Below are 21,355 nucleotides of genomic sequence, written 5' to 3' on the forward strand. Positions count from 1 at the left end.
CGCCGCCCCGCCCACTCACCCGCTCCGCCCCGCCCGCTCACCTGTGTGCGCACTGCACCCCGTGGCTCCCAGCCGGGCAGGGCAGCTCGCAGCGCGCTCCGCGGAAGCCGGGCGGGCAGGTGCACTGGCCGGAGGCGGCGCTGCAGCGGCCCCGCACACACTCGCACTGCTGCCGGCACTCGGGACCCCACCAGCCGGGCCGGCAGACGCAGCGGCCCGAGTCCTGCTCGCACGGGGAGCCGTGGCAGGTGCAGCGGAAGCTGCAGCGGCGCCCCCACCAGCCCGGCTTGCACACGCAGGCGCCCGTGGCCTGCTCACAGCGCGCCGCCTCGGGGTTGCACTGGCACGGGCGGCGGCACGTGGGCGACCACCAGCCCGGCTGGCAGCGGCACACGCCGGTCGTGGGGTCGCAGCGCCCGTGGGGGCCGCAGGCGCACGGGAACTCGCAGCGGGCGCCCCAGCGGTCGGCCTGGCACTGGCACGCGCCCGTGGCTGGCTCACACTGGCCGTGCGGGTGGCAGGGGCAGCTCTCACGGCAGTCGGGGCCCCAGTACTGGCCCGGGCAGCCTGCAGAGGTGGGTACGGGAGGGGTCAGCGGGCTCAGGGCCGCACGCAGACCCTTACCCTGCGTCCCCTTAGGCAAGGAAAAGGGGCACGGGGCCCATCCTCCAAGAGCTGGGGACAGACCCTCGGAACATCCGGCAGCCTGTCCTGGGCAACAGTCACTTCCTGCTCCACTCTGACCTACAGAAAACCCTTAGCCATTAGTGGGAGGCTCAGCCTACCATTTCACATTCCAGAACACACTCAGAGATCCTGAGTGGGCAGTGGACTTGCCCAGAGTGCGGCACCGAGGTGGGTGGGCCTTCCTCCATGCCTGCTCCTCCCTGCTGAGGTGGATCCCTGCTGGGCTGGAGCAGAGAGGGCTCCCTCCCCATCTCAGTCCTGGATGCTGCCCGCCAGGGTGGCAGGATAAGCCACCTTTCCCCTAGTGATTCCTTGATTCCTGGTGCCCATCCTCTGGCTTCCCAACCCCTTTCCCTTCCCTTTCTTTCTGCCAGAAAAGGCAGACAGCCGAGCCTGGGGCCTCCTTCCATCCACTGCCCATGTATAAGGCGTATGTGGGAAAGAGAAGGAATATACTCATTTTGCAATGAACGGGAATCACAGGTTTTCTGAGAAGTGGAAGAGGAAGATGCGCAGGTGGGCAGGGCTTTGTGGATACGGGTGAAAACCCAGTGACTCAGGCCATCTCCTAGGAGTGTGCGTCACTTCCTGTCTCTGAACCGCGATTCCCCGGTGAAGCTGGGAGGGATCCTGGCCCTGCTGTCCTGAGGCTACATGGCTACCTGCCTTGCCTGCCCCCACACCACTGTCCCTGTACCCAGCTCTGCCCAGCAACTTCATCCAGCCCTTGAGACTTACGGGAGCTGCAGTAGGCCCCAAAGAATCCAGGTTTGCATCGACAGAGGCCTGGCTTCACACACACCTCATCTTTCTGGCAGGCATCCGGCCCCTCACAGATGGCTGAAAGACACCCCACCCAGGTTGGAAAGACAGGAGCAGGACCAGGGGACACCCCTGCCCTCTCACTGGCTCCAGGGGCCATGCCTCCTCAAGAGGTGCCCCTGCAGGCCCGGTGTCAGGAAGGGCAGGCCCGGCAGGGTAGGAAGGAAGGGTTACTGCTGGGCTACGGCTTCCCTTCTCCTTGGCTGAGGGTCTGTCCGGCTACTCACGGATTGTGCATTCGTGATCCTTCTGCCTCCAGCCTGCGCAGCACTGCAGCTCAGCAGAGGGGCTGTGAAGCAAAAAGGGGTCAGCCGGACAAGGCGGGGGGTGCAGCCTAGCCCCGAGCAAGGTGGATCACTGACTCTGGCTGAGGTGGGGGAGGCTGGTTTAGCCTTAGCTAGGGAGGCCCTAGCAGATCTTTACAGCTCAGGTCCCCAGCCCCTCCCCTCTCCTTCCCTGGCCCTTCCACCACCCGCCCTGGCTAGCCGCTACCTGCCAGGCCGCCATCAGCAGCTCTTCCTTCCAGCCCAAGCCCCCCTCCTAGTCTCCTCCGTCCCCTAAAGGCCTCAACACCGGTTCAGCCACCCGCCATCAGACTCCCACAAGACCCACCTGCTGGCCACACAGACGTGCTGCCCATTGGGGTCCAGCTCAGACCCCTGAGTCCCCCGAGTCCAGAGCAGCAGCAGCGGGAGCAGCAGCCCCAGCCCCATGGCAGCCGGTGCGGTGGGAGGGCTCAGGTTCTTCTGGCCCCCACAGCTCCCAACCCCCTCCCTGCTTCCTCTCAGGGCTTTTCCTGAGGAAACCAGGCCGGAGGGGCGGGCTGCCATGAGGCACCTCCCTGAGACGGAGGGGGTGGCTGGAAAGACTGACACTCAAAAAAAGAAAGGAAAAAGAAAGCAATGGCAGGGCTGAGTGGCCTCGGCCTGGAAGGGCCAGAAGGATGAAGTTGCAGGTCTCTGGGTGCCAGGGCTAGGGAAGCCGGTGGAATGAGGGTGAGAGCCAGGGCTTTCCATCAAGCCACACTCCCAAAGCAAGGCCCGAGCTTCAAGAAGCCACCCCCGTCTAAGTGACTGAGCAAGGAGAGCCGAGAGGACCCCTTAGCCTGCCTCTGCGCCTGGCAGGGTTGGGAGGCGGGACAGACATGGACAGACAGGCGAGGAACAGTCTCTGTATATTACGGGCAGTTCTTTATTACATGAGCTCAGGCGGTCTGCACAAAGCCCTGGGAGCTAGGCAGTCCGCTCTCATTTCATGGATGGGGAAACTGAGACTCAGAGAGGCACTCTTATATCTGGCCCCAGAGGCTTGGTACAGAGACGTAGAGAGGGAGGTGGGCTGAGCCCCCATCCTGCCCTGGTACAGGCCAGGACTAGGGCAGACCCCTGGCGAGGGCCGCGAAGGCGGGAGCCGTGTCCTCATTTGAGGCCACACATCCATCCGCAGCTAGACCCCTAAGTCAGGCCTCCGGGGCGGCTGAGGCCCCCAGACAAAGGCGTTCGTGGAGGGCAGAACAGGGCGGATCAGGAGCTGGAGACTGTGGTTGGGCCTCCTCTTCTCCCCCTAGCTTGCTGGGTGCGGGGCTGTTGGTCTCATCCTCAGGGGATTCGGCTTGACCCCGATACCATAGGCCAAAGCTGGACAGAGACAGCCAGAGGCACTTTCAGCCAGGAAGCCAAAGAGGTCAAGGATATGCATGAGGGCAAGGGGTGGTGAGAAAAGGGAAGAGGGGGAAGAAAGGACAGCCTGAGGGAGTGGGAAGGTGATGGGGGCCAGGGCCAGAGAAGCAGGAGGGGAGGGTGTGCTTAGAGCCAAGGACAGCAGGGTGACAGGCAGAGAAGCAGGAAAGGGGATCCTGAGAAGAACAAGCCAGGGCCCTTCCTCCCTCCCCATACTCTTGTCCTTCCCCTTCCCCCAACATACAAACTCTGTATTCTGGACTCCGGGGGTGGGGGATGGTCTCCCTTATCATCGGAGAGCAGGAGCCACGAGCCATCCTCATCGTCACTGAGACAGAGGAGAGAGGAGACGTGACGGCCATTGATCAAGGCCCTGAGGGACAACAGGAATCCAGCAGGGGGGACGGAGGGACTGCAGGGCCCCCGGGGCTGGAGAGAAGGCAACCCTGGGGAGATGCAGGATGTAGGGGCTTTAATTTTTAATTTTTTTTTTTTTAGACAGGGTCTCACTCTGTCACAGGCTGGAGTACAGTGGCGCGATCTCAGCTCCCTGCAACCTCTGCCTCCCAGGTTCAAGTGATTCTCCTGCCTCAGCCTCCTGAGTAGCTGGGATTACAGGCACCTGCCACCACACCCAGCTAATTTTTGTATTTTTAGTAGAGACGAGGTTTCACCATGTTGGCCAGGCTGGTCTCGAATTCCTGACCTCAGGTGATCTGCCTGCCTCAGCCTCTCAAAGTGCTGGGATTACAGGAGTGAGCCACTGTGGCCAGCTTTATTTTATAGCTTGACACGCAGCAGGCCCTGACACAGCCGCGGCTACCGTTTCACCCCCAGAAGAACAAATAGACCCAGCCAAGGTAGGAACCTGAAGAATGAATGTGGAGAGGCCGCATTGGCAGGCAGAATGGATGGCAGGCAAGGTAAGGGGAATGGTGAAATCCAGGGAGAAGGGCACAGGCCGGACAGTGGCCACGGGACACCACCAGACCAGGTCAGCAGGTCCTAGAAGTGGCCAGGCTAGAGAGGCTCAAGGGGTGACCAGGTTGGGGTGATAGCCTCAGTCTGAGACAGTGGGCTCAGAGGGTGCCCAGGCTGAGTCATCAGGCTCAGCAGAATGAGGGAGGGAGGCCTGGCTCAGTGGGAATGCAGGCAGGGACCTACCTGCTCTCTGCTTCCTCTGGTGTCCCTAACATCTTGGCCTTGATCTTCTTCCGCTGCTTCCGGACAGCCACCTTCATGGCCTCGAGCAGAAGGCCAGGGACCCGGTGGTCTGTGAGCAGCTCCCTACAGAAGAGGGCAGGAAGGGAGAAAGCTGTGGGGATGCCAGCCATGGGGATGCCAGCCGTGGGGAGGCCAGCCGCAGGCCTCACTCCTGGTACCTGTGCATGTGGCTCCTCCCTGAACACCTGAAGCGCTCTGCCTTGCTGACACCCTCAGACACCCCATGGCCCCTCCTAGGAGAGTTTCCCTGGCTGCTGCAGCTGCGACCCTTTGCACTGTCCCTCTCCCCTGTCTGGATGACATTGCAGGAGGGCAGGGGCTATGCAATTCATGTCCTCCCAGTTCCCAGCGCAGGCCTGGCACATGTCATTGTGGACATGTCAATGACCAGAATGAGGTGGGGTGATCAGAGGCCCTCTGGCTTCCCAGTGCTCTCACCGCTGGAAGTAGGCCAGCTCCTCCTTGAGCAGGAACACTTTGGCTTTGAGTTCATTCCGCTCCTGAAGGATCTGCTCAAATTCCTCCCGACTGAAGCACTGCCCTGCCTCCGAGGGGCGCTCCCGCTGCTGCGCAGCCTCCACCTTTGGAAGGATAGGCATGGTCAGAGGGTCGCCTCCGCTGGCGTTCGTTCCCCCCACCCCAGGGCCATCATGGGAATGCTAGAGGAAGTGACGGGTAGGGAGACTTGGGGGACAAGGGTGCCCCAACAGATAACAGAGCAGTGCTCCTGCTGAGAGCAGGAGCCGAAGCCGGCCGGGGGCGCAGATCTGTGTGCCACCTCCCCGCTTCCTAGCGGACCTGCTGTGCAGCATGCAAACCTTGCCCGAGCGCCCACCGAGCTCTGGACGCTGAGTCCTGGGCTGGGTCCTTGCCTTCTTGCGGCACTCACCGGGTCCTCAGATGCGCCCGCGCCGGCGGTTGTCCATTCGGGCTCCTGCACGTGCTGGTGCCCGGGAGCCCCGGCCTGCCCCTGCGCTCGCTCTTTAGCCGCCATGGTCGCGCCTTCGCCAAGCTGCTGGCGCTCCCTCTCGCGGTCCTGCGCGGCGCGCAGCTGGATCTGCACGGCCGCCAGCTTGTGCCGCAGCTCAGCATTCACCAGCAGGAGGCGCTGCAGCTGCTCCTGCAACTGGGAGCGGAGCAAACGGTGGGGTGGGCGGGGCACCGAAGGACCCCGGAGCCCCGCCCCGTGCCTGCCTCGCTCCGCCCTCCACTCCGCCCCCCGAGCCCCCGCCCCGCCCACGTCTTGCCCTTACGGCCTCGGTCTCCTGGCCTCGCTGCCGCAGGTCGCGGTTGTGCGCACGGAGTTCGTCCCGCTGTCGGTCCGTCACCTCCTTGAGCTGCCGCAGCAGCGCGCGCTCCTCTGAGGAAGGGGCGTTCTTAGCGGCGGCACGAGGCCCGCGGGAGGGAGAGGAGGACCCGAGCCGGTCGCCACCCGCCCTGTCCTGGCCGGAGCTGCGCTCACCCTGTGGCCCCGCGCGCAGCTCCCTGCGGAGGCGCTCGTTCTCCTCCCGCAGCCGCCGCAGCTCCTGCTCCGCCTGCTGCGCCGACACCTGCAGCTGGGGAGACCCGGGTCTCAGGCTTCGGCCCTGCGGGTCCCGCGGGTGGCGAGGGGGGCCCGTGACTCACCGAGTCTGGGGCGGGCCCCACGGCAGCCTGTTCCAGGAGCTCCAGCGCCCGCACCACTAGCGGCACCAGCCCGGCCGCCGCCTCCGGCCCGAAACGGCGCGCCAGCTCCTGCAGCTCAGTGCCCAGGGCTCCGGCTAGATGGTACACAAGCTCCGCGGCCGTTCCGGACCCTGCGGTCTCCCGAGACCCCCAGCCAGGCGCCACTGCCCTCCTGGGCTCCATGTCACCCAAAGGCTTAGGGCTGCGATCCCTCCACCCTCAACTGAGACGGGGAAAAGCCAAACAGTTCCGCCCCAGGAAGCCTTTAGGGCTGTGTGGGCGGGGTAGAAGCGAAAAGGGTGGGGAGGAACGAGGGAGAAGGCGTGGGGAAGGGAGATAGTGTCCTAGGTCCCCTGGACCCTGCCCTTTCCATGCCCAAGGTCACAGGAAACAGGACAGCCAACTTCCAGCCAGACGTCCAAGAGCTGAGGCTCAGGGCTGCAAGTGGTCACTTTAGTGGAGCCCTCCCCACAGGCCCAGTCCAGGCTCCGCCCCCGTGTGTGGAGTCATGGGGCCAACTTGGCAGCGGGGCACTCCAGGCAAGAGGTGACAGGTAGGCAGCCAGTCACTGGCCTCTGCCCGGCTGTACACCAGCTGTCTGCCTGTGTACTTATTTTCCTGACCAGGAGTGACACAGCTTAAAGGGCTGGGCTGGACACCACAGCCGCTCAGCGCAAGCCACAGAGTTCCTAGACCCGGGAAAGGTCAACCGCTCTCAGAACTGTGGAAAGGAGGCGAGGGCTTCCAAGTACTGTTTTGTAGAGAAAGCAGCAAATGTGGTCAAGGCAGCGGAGTGTGAAAGCCCAGCCCCGCCTCAGGTCTCCACTGAGTCCAGGGGCTATCTACCCCAAAGCCCTGAATAGGAAGGCGGCCTCATACTCCCCCTCCACAGCTGAGCCCAGCATCTCGCTGTAAACCGCTCCAGTCCAGTCACACCGGGGGCCTGGCTGGCTTGGAGGCGGTGCAGACTACACGAGGCAGGAGCCCTGTTAACTTTGGCTGTTTCCTTCTCCTGTTAGACCTAAATCCAGAATTTGGGTTCGGGGGGAAAAAAACAAACAGCCCCTGAACTCCTATTTATACAAAATTTATTATTATATTTTATTCAGGATGACAAGCCATCAGGAGGTCAACACCACAACAAGCACAGACAGAGGGAGAGGCCAAGCTGCTGAATGTCAGCGGCCTGTCTGGAGGGGCTGAGGCTCCGGCCTCAGGAGGCTGAAGCTGGAAGCAGGGAGACAGCTAGGCATACAGGTCCTCCCGGTCCGCAGAGTAAACCTCCCCCTCCTGCAGGAGGGCGAAGTTGAGGAAGTGGGAAGGCCTGTGCACCTCGTGGTAGAACTCTTTGGGGTTCGCCAGCTGCAGCTCATATTTCATGTTGGGGTCATGCCGAACACCTTCGGGGAGAAGGAAATAGCCAGCGTCAACAGGGCTCCCGCCTCATGCAGCCTGCACCACCTCCAGGCCAGCCAGGCCCCAAGTGTGACGGGCGATGGCCTCACCTTATCCCTACTGCTATCCCCACGTCCCCAGGCTCCTCCCACTTACCCATAAAGTTGTAGTTCCACGAGGACTGGGCAGGGACCATGAAGAAGCCAAGGAAGCGGTCGGACAGCAACATCTGGACCCTCTCATAGTGTGAAGGCAGGTAGCCCTTGGGGTTGTTGCCCTTGTCTGTGTTCTGGCGGCCCCATTCGTAGCCACTGGGGGTCAGCTTGTAGGCCGTCAGTGTACAGGAGCCTGGTGTGAAGCTGGGGGAGGGACGAGGGCAGAGTCACAGCTCAGGTCACTGTTCTGGGCCCTGGCCTGCAATCCCTGCCCCACCATACTTCCTCCCAAGGAGCCCAGGCCTACCTGCACGTGATGATAATGGTCTTCTCGCCATCCCAAGATGGGTTGTCAGCCATGATCTTGGCATGGGTGGTGACATCCTGGGGTGATAACTGCGGGGACTCATTCGGCTGAGTGTGGATCCAACCTAAGGGTTCCATCTCCTATAGGTAAAGAGGAGTACAGAGCTCTTCAGAATCCCATCTGCAGACAGGAATCGCACCAGCTCTTCCACACTCAGGCTCCATTACTTCCCATTACCTTGAGGTACTCATGCTGGGGCAGCTGGCCCGGCAGGTGCACCGTCTGGTGAGTGCCCCACTGTGGCACCATCACGATGCAGCGTATCTCCTTCACCTGGGGGTTATCTGGTGGGCTCACCCCATACAGGTATCCTGCAATCTGGAGACAAAGGGGTCAGGGACCAAAACTCTTCTTAGTACCAGCTCAGAGTTGGAGCTCCCAGCCCTCTGTTTTCCTTCCTTCCCCCAAGAACGAGGACAGTTTTTTTTTTTTTTTTTGAGATGGAGTCTCGCTCCGTCCCCTGGGCTGCAGTGCAGTGGCCGGATCTCAGCTCACTGCAAGCTCCGCCTCCCGGGTTCACGCCATTCTCCTGGCTCAGCCTCCCGAGTAGCTGGGACTACAGGCGCCCGCCACCTTGCCCGGCTAGTTTTTTTGTATTTTTAGTAGAGACGGGGTTTCACCGTGTTAGCCAGGATGGTCTCGATCTCCTGACCTCGTGATCCGCCCATCTCGGCGTCCCAAAGTGCTGGGATTACAGGCTTGAGCCACCGTGCCCGGCCGAGGACAGTTTTTTTAAAACGTGATCAGAACCCCTGTATCAGAATCGGCTGCAGTGCTTGTTCAAAATGTTAAACATGGACCTCATCTCGGACTTCCCACATCAGGACCTCCTGAGTGGGGTCCAGGAATCTGCACTGCTCACAAGCTCCCCAGCTGATTATTAAGTAGAGCATTCATAAGCAAATGAGCATACAAACCTCCAGCTCAATGTATTTTCACAAGCTGAAAACATCTGGAAATCCAGCACTTGGTGCTATTTTAAATTTTACATTATCACCAAGTAAGAGGATCTGTTTACTATAAACTCACCCACACAGGATATTAACAGTCTTCTCAAATTTGCCAACCTGACAGCCACTAATAGTGGGTTTTTTTGAGATGGAGTCTCACTCTGTCGCCCAGGCTGGAGTGCAGTGGTGTGATCTTAGCTGACTACAACCTCCACCTCCTGGGTTCAAGCAATTCTGCGTCAGCCTCCTGAGTAGCTGGGACTACAGGCACATGCCACCATGCCCCACTAATTTTCACATATTTCATAGAGACAGGGTTCTGCCATGTTGGCCTCGCTGGTCTTGAACTCCTGACCTCAGGTGATCCAGCCGCCTCGGCCCAAAGTGATGTTTTATAAACTATGAATATCCCTGATACACTAGTAAAGTTATGCATCTTTTCTCTTTTTTGACAGGGTATCACTCTGTCACCCAGGTTAGCATGCAGTGACGTGATCTCAGCTCACTAGACTCACCACCCTCCAGGATCAGGTGATCTTCCCACCTCAGGCTCCTGAGTAGCTGAGATTACAGGTGTGGGCCACCATGCCTAGCTAGTTTTCTAATTTTTTTGTAGAGACAGCATTTCGTCATGTTGCCCAGGCTGGTCTCGAACTCCTGGGCTCCAAAGATCTGCCCACTTCGGCCTCCTACAATGCTGGGATTAGCCATGAGCCAGTGCGCCCCACCTGGAGTGCAGTGGTCATCAAAGCTCACTGCTTGGGTTCAAGCAGCCTCAGCCTCCTGAGTAGATGGGACTATAGGCACATGTTTTTTTTTTTTTTCCTAGACGGAGTCTTCCTCTGTTGCCCAGGCTGGAGTGCAGTGACGCAATCTTGGCTCACTGCAATCTCCCCCACCTGGGTTCAAGCAATTCTCCTGTCTCAGCCTCCCTAGTAGCTGCAACTACAGGCGCATGCCACCATGCCTGGCTAATTTTTTGTATTTTTAGTAGAGACGGGGTTTCACCATATTGGTCAGGCTGGTCTTGAGCTCCTGACCTCAGGTGATCCACCCACCTCAGCCTCCCAAAGTGCTGGGATTACAGTCATTAGCCACTGCGCCTAGCCTAGTGTTGAGATTACAGGCGTGAACCACTATGCACACCTGGTCAGGAATTTGTTTCTAATCATATCTATTCTCTTCCAAATACTATCAGGTTAATACTACATTTACTACCTTCTCTCAGCTGCCACAGCTTTTGCTATCTCATGGGGCCAAAACCCGCCTCGTTGTTTTGGCTATCCTTGCATAATTACTCATCCATGAATCTTGAAACCAGCATCTCAAGTTCTAGACAATCTCAGGTCAGCGTTTTAGGCACAAAATGCATTGGGCACACACTGTGGCCTGAGTCCACTTACTTGGGCCCGAAGGTCAGATATGCAGATGAACTTCTTAAGCACATTCTTGGGAAGGATGTAGGTGTAGCCAGTCTCCTTGATGTCGTCAGATGAAACATAGATGTGATTGGTCCTTAGGTGCAGGTTGGCAGCAGAGATGGCCCTAAAAACGGGTAGGGAGTGTCAGCATCACTCAGCCCAGCACCTTAGGTAGTGCAGCCGGCCTTTCCACCCCCACCCTCTTGCCCCTGACAGTACCTGACCCTCCACTCAGTCTTGGATGAGAAAGTCTGGGTCTCATAGTTGCTGGTGGTGGAGGTGATGATCTCATCGCCATGCTTGTTGACAGTGCGAGTCTGTGTTGCCGTGAGCTGCGACTGTTCCTTGGTCTGCTTCTCGATCTCAGCAATCTGCTGCCGCTGCTGTGACGGTGCCGAGATCTCCATACCCAGGATGATGTCTCGAATTTCCGATTGGGTCAGTGATGCCACATTCACACTGTGGGGACGGTGTGGGTTATATTAAAAAGCTCCCTTCCCCTTGGTCACTTCTGCCTCAATGGAAAGGGTGTAACTTGGTAGGACAGGGCAGCCTATACTCACGCCCCAGACAATCCACAAGAGCTGCTTCTACAGGAAGTGTGAAACGGAGGCACACTAACACTTCCAAGATTCATCAGATCCAAGCAGGACAGCACACAGCGTGTGCACCTTACCACTGTTTAGCATCCATACACCCCACGCTTCCTTGACCAAAACAATGCTCTGGCACGGAACAGTTCTCAGAAATGGAAACCCCAGAAACCCTACGATACTGGTTCGTAATCAGAGGTGGTATTGTCAGTCACCCTATGAATAGTTTGGGTTGCCACGATGACGGAGGGAGACGAGGAGAGAAAGGTGTGTGTGTGTGTGTGTGTGTGTGTGTGTTGGTAGCAGTGTCGGATACTTAGGGTCTCGGATGTTCAAAGTTCTTACCATGTATGGACAGTAAGAAATGCCCTGTTCAAAATGGCAACAGTGAGAAACAACGGCCAAGAGTCAGACTGAAGCCCTAAAACACAGACGCTTCCCATACTATTGAAAGACACTGCTGTAACTCTCTTCTATGAGACTCTGTAAGATAATTTCTTTCCTTGTTTTCAAGATAGGGTCTTGCTCTGTCACCCAGGCGGGAGTACAGTGGCATAATCATGGCTCACTGCAGCTTCAAACTCCTGGGCTCAAGCAAGCCTCTTGCCTCAGCCTCCATGAAGCTGGGACTACAGCCATGCACCACCACACCTATTTTAAATTTTTTCTTTTGTAGAGATGGGGTCAGTCTCTTTTGTTGATCAGGCTGGTTTCAACTCCTGGCTCATGCAATCCTCCCACCTTGGCCTCCCAAAGTGCTGGTATTACTAGCATGAGCACTCAAGCCCGGCCAAGACAAGATAATTTATCGATAAACTTTTCTTTTTTTTTGAGACAGAATCTCACTTTTGTCACCCAGGCTGGAGTGCAGTGGTGCGATCTTGGCTCACTGCAACCTCCGCCCCCAAGGTTCAAGCAATTCTCCTGCCTCAGCCTCCCAAGTAGCTGGGATCACAGGCAAGCGCCACCACAACTGGCTAATTTTTGTATTTTTAGTAGAGACGGGGTTTCACCATGTTGGCCAGGATGGTTTCAAACTCCTGACCTCAAATGATCTACCCACCTCGGCCTCCCAAAGTGCTGGGATTACAGGCATGAGCCACTGTACCTGGCCTTCTGGAGAAACTTGTAAGGCTAAATGCTTCCAAACGCCAGAAAACCACATACAGACCTCCTATCTGTCTCCCCACCAGCACTGCTCACTTGTTTTTCTTGCCGTAGTCAGCCAAGATCAGATCCTTGAGCTGCACCTCGACCTTGATCCACTCTTCATCAGTCAGAGTGGGCCAGATGTGGTGTGGTTCTGTAATAGTAGTCTTGTCTGGCTTCAGGATCACTTTTGCCCGGTCATTGTTCACATGTAGGGCACGCAGAATCAGGATGAGACGGGAGAAGGCCTAGGAAAATATTTGGAAGAGTGGGGTAGGTCCGCTGCTTGAGGCTCTCCCACTTTAATCCTAACCTTTCATGAAACCCAAGTTTTGTTTTTTTTTTTTTCTGAGATGGAGTCTCGCTCTGTCGCCCAGGCTGGGGTGCAGTGGCGCAATCTCAGCTCACTGCAAGCTCTATCTCCCCGGTTCATGCCATTCTCCTGCCTCAGCCTTTGGAGTAGCTGGGATTACAGGCCCCTGCCACCACGCCTGGCTAATTTTTTGTATTTTTAGTAGAGATGGAGTTTCACCCTGTTAGCCAGGATGGTCTCAATCTCCTGACCTCGTGATCCACCTGCCTCAGCCTCCCGAAGTGTTGGGATTACAGACGTGAGCCGCCGCGCCCGGCCTTTTTTATTTATTTATTTATTTTTCTTGAGACAGTCTCTCTGTCACCCAGGCTGGAGGGCAATGGTGCCATCTCAGCTCACTGCAACCCCTGCCTCCTGGGTTCCGGTGATTCTCCTGCCTCAGCCTCCTGAGTAGCTGGGACTACAGGCACGTCCCACCACACCCGGCTAATTTTTTTTGTATTTTTAGTAGAGATGGGGTCTCGTCATGTTGGCCAGCCTGGTCTCAAACTCCTGACTTCAGGTGACTCACCCACCTCAGCCTCCCGTGGCTCACACACGGGATTACAGGTGTGAGCCACTGCACCCAACCCCAAGAGTTGATTTTTAACTTTAAGGTCTTAAACCCTCATGACAGTCCAGAGTTCCCACCCAATCTATAGGCTAAAAATGTGAAAATGGAAAAAACCTAAGACACAGCATCTTCTCCTGACCCTAAACCTGCTCCTCCTCCAGCGATCTTCTCTTCCCGAGGTTCATACCGTGTAAGATGAAATAGTCTTGAGCCAGTCGTCGTAGAGGTTGAAGAGAACCATCTGGGGCTCAGTGGCTTTAAGGATGAGATCCCCAAACTTTTCCACCTTGAGACACGCCTGGAAAGGGAGTTGGAGCTCCGATCCTTTGATGACAATATTGGGGAAGTCCAGTAAGTGCACCTAAGACAAGATCAAGTCCAAGATGAGAAACGGCCTAAAGGTCTCAGGTTCTTTTCTTCTACCCACCCACCCTCTTACCTCCAGTGGGTCCAGCATGCCCTTCCTGGTGACAATGATCTGCTTGGGCTGTTCCTCCACAGGCAGAGATCGGATCAGGGCGGCCACCTCCTCAGCCGTCTTCCACTTAGCCAACTTAAGAGAGAAGAAAATGGAAATTTAGTCTCTACCCTCCTAGATCAACTAGAACAGAATATCCTAGTTTTGAAATAATCCAACTGTTTCTACTGAACGCTGGTGTTAAATGTTAGGCACTTAGAAGGTAGAAAGTATCAAACGGCTGTGTCCAATGACCAGGCTGACAGCCCCTTTCAACAAGACAATACCACACGCTGACACATGAGTATGTGCTAAACTACATACTGTATTAGAGTTCAGGAGCAAAAGAAATTAAAGCTACTAGGATCAGAAAAAAGCTGCCCAAAAAAATGTGTCTTAAGGAGGGACTGTGATTAACAGAGCAAAGAGGGGAGTTCATTCTAGAAAGAAAAATACGAGCAAAACACAGATGTGGAGATGAGCATCGGGGTTTGGGCTACTAAGATTCTAGACTGACTGTAAGATGAAACATGCTATAAATGTAAAGGAAGAGAAACTGGCTGGACAGATACAGCCCAGCCAGATGTTGAATGTCTAGGAAGCTAAAGAAGAGTTAATTCAGCAAGAGTTCTGAGGTGGGGAAGAGACTGAGTCAAAGTGGATGTTTCAAGAATAAGTGTTGCCTTTGGAAAAATGATTTTTGATAGCCCTGTTCAAGAAAGGTTAGAAATTCAGGAAACAGACCCGCTGGAAGGGAACGAAGCACCTCATACACTCTTGGACCTCCCACAGAATACTACCCAAGGAATTTAGGGGATAAGTCCAAATGAGATGTTCTCGGCCTTTCATCTAACAAACCAGTAAATACTACCCAGTCCACCCCAAGAATAAGAGGCAACATGGTTCTATGGCCTCTTCATCTTTCAACCTGCTCACCTGCCCTAGACGCTTCTGTCCCGCCCACACAGATGTGTGGATTATCTTGAGGAACAGCTGCCCTGTGCGTGGGTTGAAGATGAAGATGGCTCCGTTGATGGGCTTGGTTGTCAAATTCCCTTCAAAGGTCTAGAGAAGGACTGCATTCGTTAGCATGGCCTACACATCACCACCCTGCCTTCTTCCCAGCATGTGTACACACTGAGCCCATTCCCCTCCCACAGCCCTGTACAGAGTCCTGCACCCATACACTGCTGGGAACACTCACCTTGTGAATAGTCACTCTGTAGACGTTGGTGTCATCCACAAACCAGATAATCTGGTTGGAGAAGAGCTCACCATAGTTCTGAGAAGATAAATAAGGCTCAGTGGGCTCAGATGAATAGAGCTGTAGCCCCTTGCGGATCCGTTCACGTAACACGTACAGGGCAGGGTTTGCCTTCATGATCTTGGCCATGGCCTGCTGGATGAGAGGCTTGCTGCCTGGGAACCAGTTTCCATAGGCACTGGGAAGGTAAAAGGGTCAAGAAAAGTTGAGACCAGGCTGATAGCCCCAGAAACAAGACAAACTGCAACTCTACGGAGGAAGAAAGACTGTTGGCCAGGCTGACATGTGTACATACAGGTTGGAGAAGAGAATCAGTGACCCATGGGCCACTTCCTCTCACTCAGGTGAAGTAAAAAAGTATGACTAAAGTATGGGGCTAATGGAAAATACATGGATTGTGTGTGTGTGTGTGTGTGTGTGTGTGACAAGAGTCTTGCTCTGTCACACAGGCTGGAGTGCAGTGGCACAATCTCGGCTCACTGCAACCTCCGCTTCCTGGGTTCAAGCAATTCTCCCAACTCAGCCTTCCGAGTAGCTGGGACTACAGGCGCGGACCACCACGTCCAGCTAATTTTTTGTATTTTAGTAGAGATGGGATTTCAACATGTTGCCCAGACTGGTCTCAAACTCCCAAGCTCAGGCAATCTGCCCACCTCAGCCTCCCAAAATGCTGGGATCACAGGTGTGAGCCACTGCGCCTGGCCTGAAAATACATGGTTCTGAGCCTCAACTCACCTGTGCAAGTTATAGGCCAGGTCAATGGCAATGAGTACACCTGTGGGTGAAGGGTAGATACTCATGTTGTCCGTGGTGTAGTCCAGGAACTTGGCCCGTGCGTAGCGCTCAATGTCGTGGGAATCATAGTCCCCCCAGCGCAACTGGATGTCAATCCAGTATTTCTGGGTGGTGGTGCTGTCCATCACATCCCTGAAAATCAAGAGGGTTCAAGCTTCTAGGAATCCATGGGCATAACCAATGCCCCCAGAACCACTTAAATTCCAACACCATCCCACCCACTCCACCAACTTGTTTCAGATCAGCAAGACCCCAGAAAATCAGCAGCTTGACTAAGGCTCCAGGGGTAGCACTGGCTCCAAGTTTGAAACAAAGGCAGACAGGGACAATTCCTAAAGTTGTAGTGCTAGAAGAACAGGAAAACTAAAGTTCCTGGCTGCCCAGGGCTGGGTCCTGAGGCACTTACTTGGAGTCAGCCAGCAATGAGGGCCGGGAGACGTTCCACTTATAGGAGGCAAAGAGCAGGATATCTGCACAGGAAGAGTTCATCTTATACGACTTTCGGGGATGGATTGTCTCCTTTTGTACTGTCTCAATTTCCAGTGCATCGAGTTCCTGGTCAAACACCTGAAGGAAAAGATGGAGACATTAAGACTTGTTAAGGAAGCCCAATTAAAATCAGAATTTGTAGAATATGACAATGAGGCAATAGGAGTTTCATCCTCAGAGCTTCCAGGGTGGATTTCCCATATGCAAAAGAGCAAGCTGAGCTGACTCTCTATAGCACCCTCTCCCTCGATTCCAGCCCACCTGACACAAGTCCATAACGATGCTCTCATGGATCTTCTGCCACAGGTGAGCTCGGAAGATCTGGATGAGAGAGATCTTCAGCGTGGGGATCTTGCCGTGCATGAAGATACCCGTCAGGTCTAGCTGCACCTGGAAGCCTACGTATACCTGCCAGGAAAACGACAATGGGACATTAGAGATCGAGGGACTCGGGTACTCATGACATAACCAAGGCAAGAAGAAACAACTGTTTTTAGCTTCCCGTCTCCAGTGTCTATCAATCCCACTCACATTGGCTCGATTAATGGTTGGGGACCACCAGAGGGTGAATCTACGATTGGGAATCTGGTTCAATCCTGATCGCTGAGCATTCGTCAGCTTCTTCCACTTCATAGACTCCTCAAAGCCACTGGCCTTCTCCCTGAGGAGCAAGAGATGCAGGTGAGGGGATACCCTGCCATCTCCCAGCACACCGCTGACCTCCTGGAGGGGGCTGTCTGGGGAACACCACAGGAAATCACAGAGTACACAAGAGATGAGCTCAAAGGGTTGTGACAGGTCCGTCTAAGAGAGGAGAATCCTCACCAGAAAAGCCCCTCCCAGGTAGGGAAGTAAGTGCCCTTAAAGAGTGTGTGTTCCAGAATGCCTTCCACACCGCCCAGGGCCTGGATCATGTCTGTGCGGTAGTTGTTCAGGTTCCAGAGCTTCCCATCGTGGCGCTGGTGTGTCCACCAGAATGGATTCTGCTTCAAAACCTAGAGAGGAAGGCAGGCACGGTCAAGCTTCTGGGGGCCTATTGCCCCAAGTTTCTGGGATAGTCATGGATTTTCCTAATTGAGGGAAATCTCCTCCCTCCACATACCTGATACTGCTTAAAGTCCGTTCTGACGCGCCAGCCCTTATCATAAGCCAGTGTGTGCCGGTCCTTCTGGAAGAGGGTATTGATTCGTGGAATGCCACGATCCCATGAATCTTCTAGGTCTTCCAAAGTCAGGCGTCTTCCAAAAAAAGAAAGATGCAAGTCAAAATGCGATCTCACATGAGGAGCTCAGCACTCCTTCCTGGCCAACAATAACTAGGGTCAGTAGAACCAGCCTTCTCACCTCCATAAAACCATGGCATGCTCTGACCCTGAACTCCACACACAGTCCAAAGGCCACCACCTGCCCCTGCCCCAGGGTTGGCATGCCCTCCTAGATGCCCACCTGTTCTGAGCAATGGCCTCTTGCCTCTTGAGTGCGTATTCAGCCCAGACCCGCTGAGAATCAATGAACTCGCTCTCCCACGGCTGTATGTAGCGGTACAAGTTGGGAATCAGCTGGTCTTCTTCATGGCTCATTCCTGAACGGAAGTGTGTGATACCTACATCTGTCTGCTTGGACCACCTGTTTGGGGTACAACCAAGATTAGAGAAAAAATAAAGCCTAAAACTAAAGAAATATCCACTTCCCTCAGGGCCTAAGCGACAGGGTTTAGAAATCTGTTGAACCGGCTGTACCTGAGGTCGGACTGGGGGATGAGCACATGGCCCATTGAGAGCATGCCGAGTCCACCCAGCTCCTTAGGCGTGTAGAACACAACCGGGGGGAACCGACTTGGCATCTTGGAGTTGAGTCCGATCTTGATGCGTGTCTGGATCTTGTTCTCACACTTTACTAGTAAGTCCAAGAGCTCCTGGGTGTTCACCACAGCCTCCCGAAAGTATGTCATAAGGCCAATGAGAGCTGTATTCCACTTATTCACAATCTGAAGACAGTAGAAAAAAAAGTCAATTACAGATGAGCCAGGGCGGGGAGGGTGGAGACTACTTACTTGATCCAGTTATTTTATCTCTACTACTCAAGAAAGATTTGAGTTCAACATCATGAGTCACTAGGGAAATAGAAAGCAAAATCACAATGAGGCTGGCTGCAGTGGCTCATGCCTATAATCCCAGCACTTTGGGAGGCCAAGGTGGGAAGACTGCTTGAGCCCAGAAGTTGGGAGACCAGCCTGGCCAACATGACAAAACCCTGTCTCTACTAAAAATACAAAAATTAGCCGGGTGTGGTGGCAGGTGCCTATAATCCCAGCTACTCAGGAGGCTGAGGCAGGAGAATCATTTGAACCCAGGAGGCAGAGGTTGCAGTGAGCTGAGATTGCACCACTGCACTCCAGCCTGGGAGACAGAGCTAGACTCTGTCTCAAAAAAAAAAAAGAAAAGAAAAAGCACACCAGATGGAGCTATACAAAGTAGTGAAGAACACCAGAAATAGACATAGTATGTGAGTAAAATGCAAAAAATATTTTTTCTCATTTTGCAATTTCTATAAAAGATAAAGGCTGTTCAAAGCAAAAAGAGTAACAAAGTATTATAGCACTTATAATACATGTACAACTAAAATGTTATGACAAAAATACTACTAAGAGTGGGAGTGGAAGTTAAAGTGTATTATTCTAAGGTTCTTATACTATATGTCAAGTGATCCGTAGTAGACTAATGGTCACAGTAGATCGTGATAAGTGAGGGATGTATACTGTAAATCTTAGAGCAAATAAGAAGAAAAAAAACCATGTAGCCAAGTAAGTGAAGAGTGGAGATAAAGTCATAAAACAACTAAATTCAGAAGAAGGCAGGACAAGAGAAAAACAGAAAAAAAATAATTAAAAAAAAAAAAAAGATGGTAGATTTAAACTGACCTAATTGCCACATTGATGGTTACATTAACCTTAATTGAGGTATTTAGACCATTTGTAAGACAAACATTGTCAAACTGGATTTAAATAAAAAGGCCGGGCTTGGTGGTTCACACCTGTAATCCCAGCACTTTTGGAGACCAAGGCGGGCCTCGGGGTCAGGAGTTCGAAATCAGCCTGGCCAGCATGGTGAAACCCTGTCTCTACTAAAAATATGAAAATTAGCTGGGCGTGGTGGCACGCGCCTGTAGACTCAGTTACTTGGGAGGCTGAGGTAGGAGAATCACTTGAACTCGGGAGGCAGAGGTTGTAGTGAGCCAAGATCACGCCACTACACTCCAGCCTGGGCGACAAAAGGAGAGACTCCATCTCAAAAACAACAACAACGAAAAAAGATCCAACTATATGCTGTCGATAGGAAATAAACTTTAATTACAAAGACACAGATTAACAGTAAAAAGATGGAAAAATACACCCATGGAAACACAAAACAAAGCTGGAGTGGCACTACTGATGTAAGACAAGACTTCAGACCATGGAATACTATCAGGAATACAGAGGGATATTTGATATGATAAAGTAGTCAACTCATTCAGAAGACCTAATAATCCTAAATACATTATGTAACTAATAACAGAATCTCAAAAATGATGGACCTCAAAGAAAAGAAACTCACAGCTGTAGCTGGAGCTTTCTGTTTTTGGAGACAGGGTCTTGCTCTGTTGCCCAGGCTGGAGTACAATGGCACCATCTCCACTCATTGCAGCCTCCACCTCCTAAGCTCAAGAGACTCTCCCACCTCAGCCTCCTAAGTAGCTGGGACTACAGGCATGTACCACCACACCCAGCTAATTTTTGTATTTTTTTGTAGAGATGGGGTTTCACTATGTTGCCCAGGCTGGTCTCGAACTCCTGTGCTCAAGCAATCCACCAGCCTCAGCCTCCCAAACTGCTGGGATTACTAGAGATTTCTAATACTTCTCAGTAACCGACAGAAGTATACAAAAAATATCACTAAGAATATAGAAGACTTGAGCAATGTGGGCCGGGCGCGGTGGCTCAAGCCTGTAATCCCAGCACTTTGGGAGGCCGAGACGGGCGGATCACGAGGTCAGGAGATCGAGACCATCCTGGCTAACATGGTGAAACCCCGTCTCTACTGAAAAATACAAAAAACTAGCTGGGCGAGGTGGCAGGCGCCTGTAGTCCCAGCTTACTTGGGAGGCTGAGGCAGGAGAATGGTGTAAACCCCGGAGGCGGAGCTTGCAGTGAGCTGAGATCCGGCCACTACACTCCAGCCTGGGCGACAGAGCAAAACTCCGTCTCAAAAAAAAAAAAAAAAGAAGACTTGAGCAATGTAACCAATTGACTGAATCTAACATTTGTACAATACTCAACCTAACAATAGCAGAATACAGATTAACAGATCTTTTCTAGCACACATGGGACAGGCACCAAGATAGACTATATGCAAGGACATCAAAAAGTCAGCCTCGGCCAGGCACGGTGGCTCATGCTTGTAATCCCAGCACTTTGGGAGGCCGAGGTGGGAGGATCGCAAGGTCAGGAGATCGAGACTATCCTGGCTAACACAGTGAAACCCCATCTCTACTAAAAAAAAAAAAAGAAAAGAAAAAAAAAAGCCGGGTGTGGTGGCAGCACCTGTAGTCCCAGCTACTCGGGAGGCTGAGGCAACAGAATGGCCCGAACCCGGGAGGCGGAGCTTGCAGTGAGCCGAGATCCGGCCACAGCACTCCAGCCTGGGTGACAGAGCGAGACTCCGTCTCAAAAAAAAAAAAAACTCAGCCTCAGCCAGATGCAGTAGCTCATGCCCATAATCTTAACTCTTTGGAAGGCTAAGGCAGGAGGATCACTTGAGCCCAGGAATTTGAGACCAGCCTAAGCAAGAGTGAGACCCCACCTCTAAATTAATTATTTAAAAAAAAATTTTTGATACATTTTTAAAAACTAAGATCATATAGAACATGTTTCCTAATCATCATGGAATCAAAGTAGAAACTAGTAAGGGAAACCTCCAAATATGTAAACAGCGTAATTCAAAACAACCTCAGGTGAAATATGAACTCATAAGGGAAATTAGAATATACTTTTCACTGGCTGGGCGCGGTGGCTCATGCCTGCAATCCCAGCACTTTGGGAGGCTGAGGTGGGTGGATCATGAGGTCAGGGGTTCGAGACCAGCCTGTCCAACATGGTGAAACCCCGTCTCTACTAAAAATACAAAAATTAGCTGGGCATGGTGGTGGCTGCCTGTAATCCCAGCTACTCAGGAGGCTGAGGCAGGAAAATTGCTTGAACCCAGGAGGCGGAGGTTGCAGTGAGCCAAGATCACGCCACTGCACTCCAGCCTGAGCCACAGAGTCTCGCTCTGTGGCTCAGG

The 21,355-nt window shown here is 53.7% G+C and overlaps 3 protein-coding genes across 3 annotated transcripts in view; all 3 read right to left on the reverse strand.

Annotated features, from left to right (window-relative positions):
- Positions 1-2: 2 nt before the first annotated feature.
- On the reverse strand, positions 3-2,537 carry SCARF1 (scavenger receptor class F member 1). The gene is made up of 4 exons (XM_026449642.1): positions 2,122-2,537; positions 1,737-1,798; positions 1,426-1,527; positions 3-567 (listed from the first exon to the last, which is right to left on the reverse strand). Exons 1-4 carry the CDS (start codon positions 2,337-2,339, stop codon positions 38-40), a joined length of 912 nt encoding a protein of 303 aa, XP_026305427.1. The 5' UTR covers positions 2,340-2,537; the 3' UTR covers positions 3-37.
- Positions 2,538-2,678: 141 nt separating this feature from the next.
- On the reverse strand, positions 2,679-6,816 carry RILP (Rab interacting lysosomal protein). The gene is made up of 8 exons (XM_023184459.1): positions 6,039-6,816; positions 5,875-5,968; positions 5,666-5,772; positions 5,302-5,538; positions 4,851-4,993; positions 4,353-4,475; positions 3,433-3,516; positions 2,679-3,146 (listed from the first exon to the last, which is right to left on the reverse strand). The coding sequence occupies exons 1-8, from the start codon at positions 6,258-6,260 to the stop codon at positions 2,969-2,971; spliced, it is 1,188 nt and encodes a 395-aa protein (XP_023040227.1). The 5' UTR covers positions 6,261-6,816; the 3' UTR covers positions 2,679-2,968.
- A 332-nt stretch (positions 6,817-7,148) lies between these two features.
- The window catches only part of PRPF8 (pre-mRNA processing factor 8), a 36,537-nt gene continuing 22,330 nt past the window's right edge, over positions 7,149-21,355 (reverse strand). Inside the window, exons 25-43 of the mRNA XM_023184457.1 lie at positions 17,777-18,024; positions 17,484-17,663; positions 17,141-17,276; positions 16,864-17,033; positions 16,570-16,699; positions 16,300-16,446; positions 15,956-16,116; positions 15,490-15,681; positions 14,695-14,932; positions 14,427-14,555; positions 13,473-13,586; positions 13,221-13,394; positions 12,162-12,355; positions 10,585-10,824; positions 10,348-10,489; positions 8,172-8,312; positions 7,935-8,074; positions 7,629-7,831; positions 7,149-7,477 (exon numbers count right to left, since the gene is read on the reverse strand). Of these exons, the coding sequence (XP_023040225.1) occupies positions 7,323-7,477; positions 7,629-7,831; positions 7,935-8,074; positions 8,172-8,312; positions 10,348-10,489; positions 10,585-10,824; positions 12,162-12,355; positions 13,221-13,394; positions 13,473-13,586; positions 14,427-14,555; positions 14,695-14,932; positions 15,490-15,681; positions 15,956-16,116; positions 16,300-16,446; positions 16,570-16,699; positions 16,864-17,033; positions 17,141-17,276; positions 17,484-17,663; positions 17,777-18,024 (3,234 nt within the window). The 3' untranslated portion in view covers positions 7,149-7,322. The remainder of the gene's footprint in view (positions 7,478-7,628; positions 7,832-7,934; positions 8,075-8,171; positions 8,313-10,347; positions 10,490-10,584; positions 10,825-12,161; positions 12,356-13,220; positions 13,395-13,472; positions 13,587-14,426; positions 14,556-14,694; positions 14,933-15,489; positions 15,682-15,955; positions 16,117-16,299; positions 16,447-16,569; positions 16,700-16,863; positions 17,034-17,140; positions 17,277-17,483; positions 17,664-17,776; positions 18,025-21,355) is intronic.

The sequence above is a fragment of the Piliocolobus tephrosceles genome, chromosome 16 (genome assembly GCF_002776525.5).
Source record: "Piliocolobus tephrosceles isolate RC106 chromosome 16, ASM277652v3, whole genome shotgun sequence".
Classification (NCBI taxonomy): Eukaryota; Metazoa; Chordata; class Mammalia; order Primates; family Cercopithecidae; genus Piliocolobus; species Piliocolobus tephrosceles.

Bases quoted from the DNA above. Each gene is read 5' to 3' on its own strand.
- SCARF1 (XM_026449642.1), bottom strand. From the start codon at position 2,339: ATGGCAGCCCGCCCCTCCGGCCTGGTTTCCTCAGGAAAAGCCCTGAGA. The intron at 1,799-2,121 runs GTGGGTCTTGTG...TTTGCTTCACAG, and splicing joins CACGTCTGTGTGGCCAGCAG to CCCCTCTGCTGAGCTGCAGT. The intron at 1,528-1,736 runs GTGAGTAGCCGG...GGTGTCTTTCAG, and splicing joins GGATCACGAATGCACAATCC to CCATCTGTGAGGGGCCGGAT.
- RILP (XM_023184459.1), bottom strand. From the start codon at position 6,260: ATGGAGCCCAGGAGGGCAGTGGCGCCTGGCTGGGGGTCTCGGGAGACC. The intron at 4,994-5,301 runs GTGAGTGCCGCA...ATCCTTCCAAAG, and splicing joins CGGGCGCATCTGAGGACCCG to GTGGAGGCTGCGCAGCAGCG. The intron at 4,476-4,850 runs GTGAGAGCACTG...CCTCTTCTGTAG, and splicing joins GAGCTGGCCTACTTCCAGCG to GGAGCTGCTCACAGACCACC.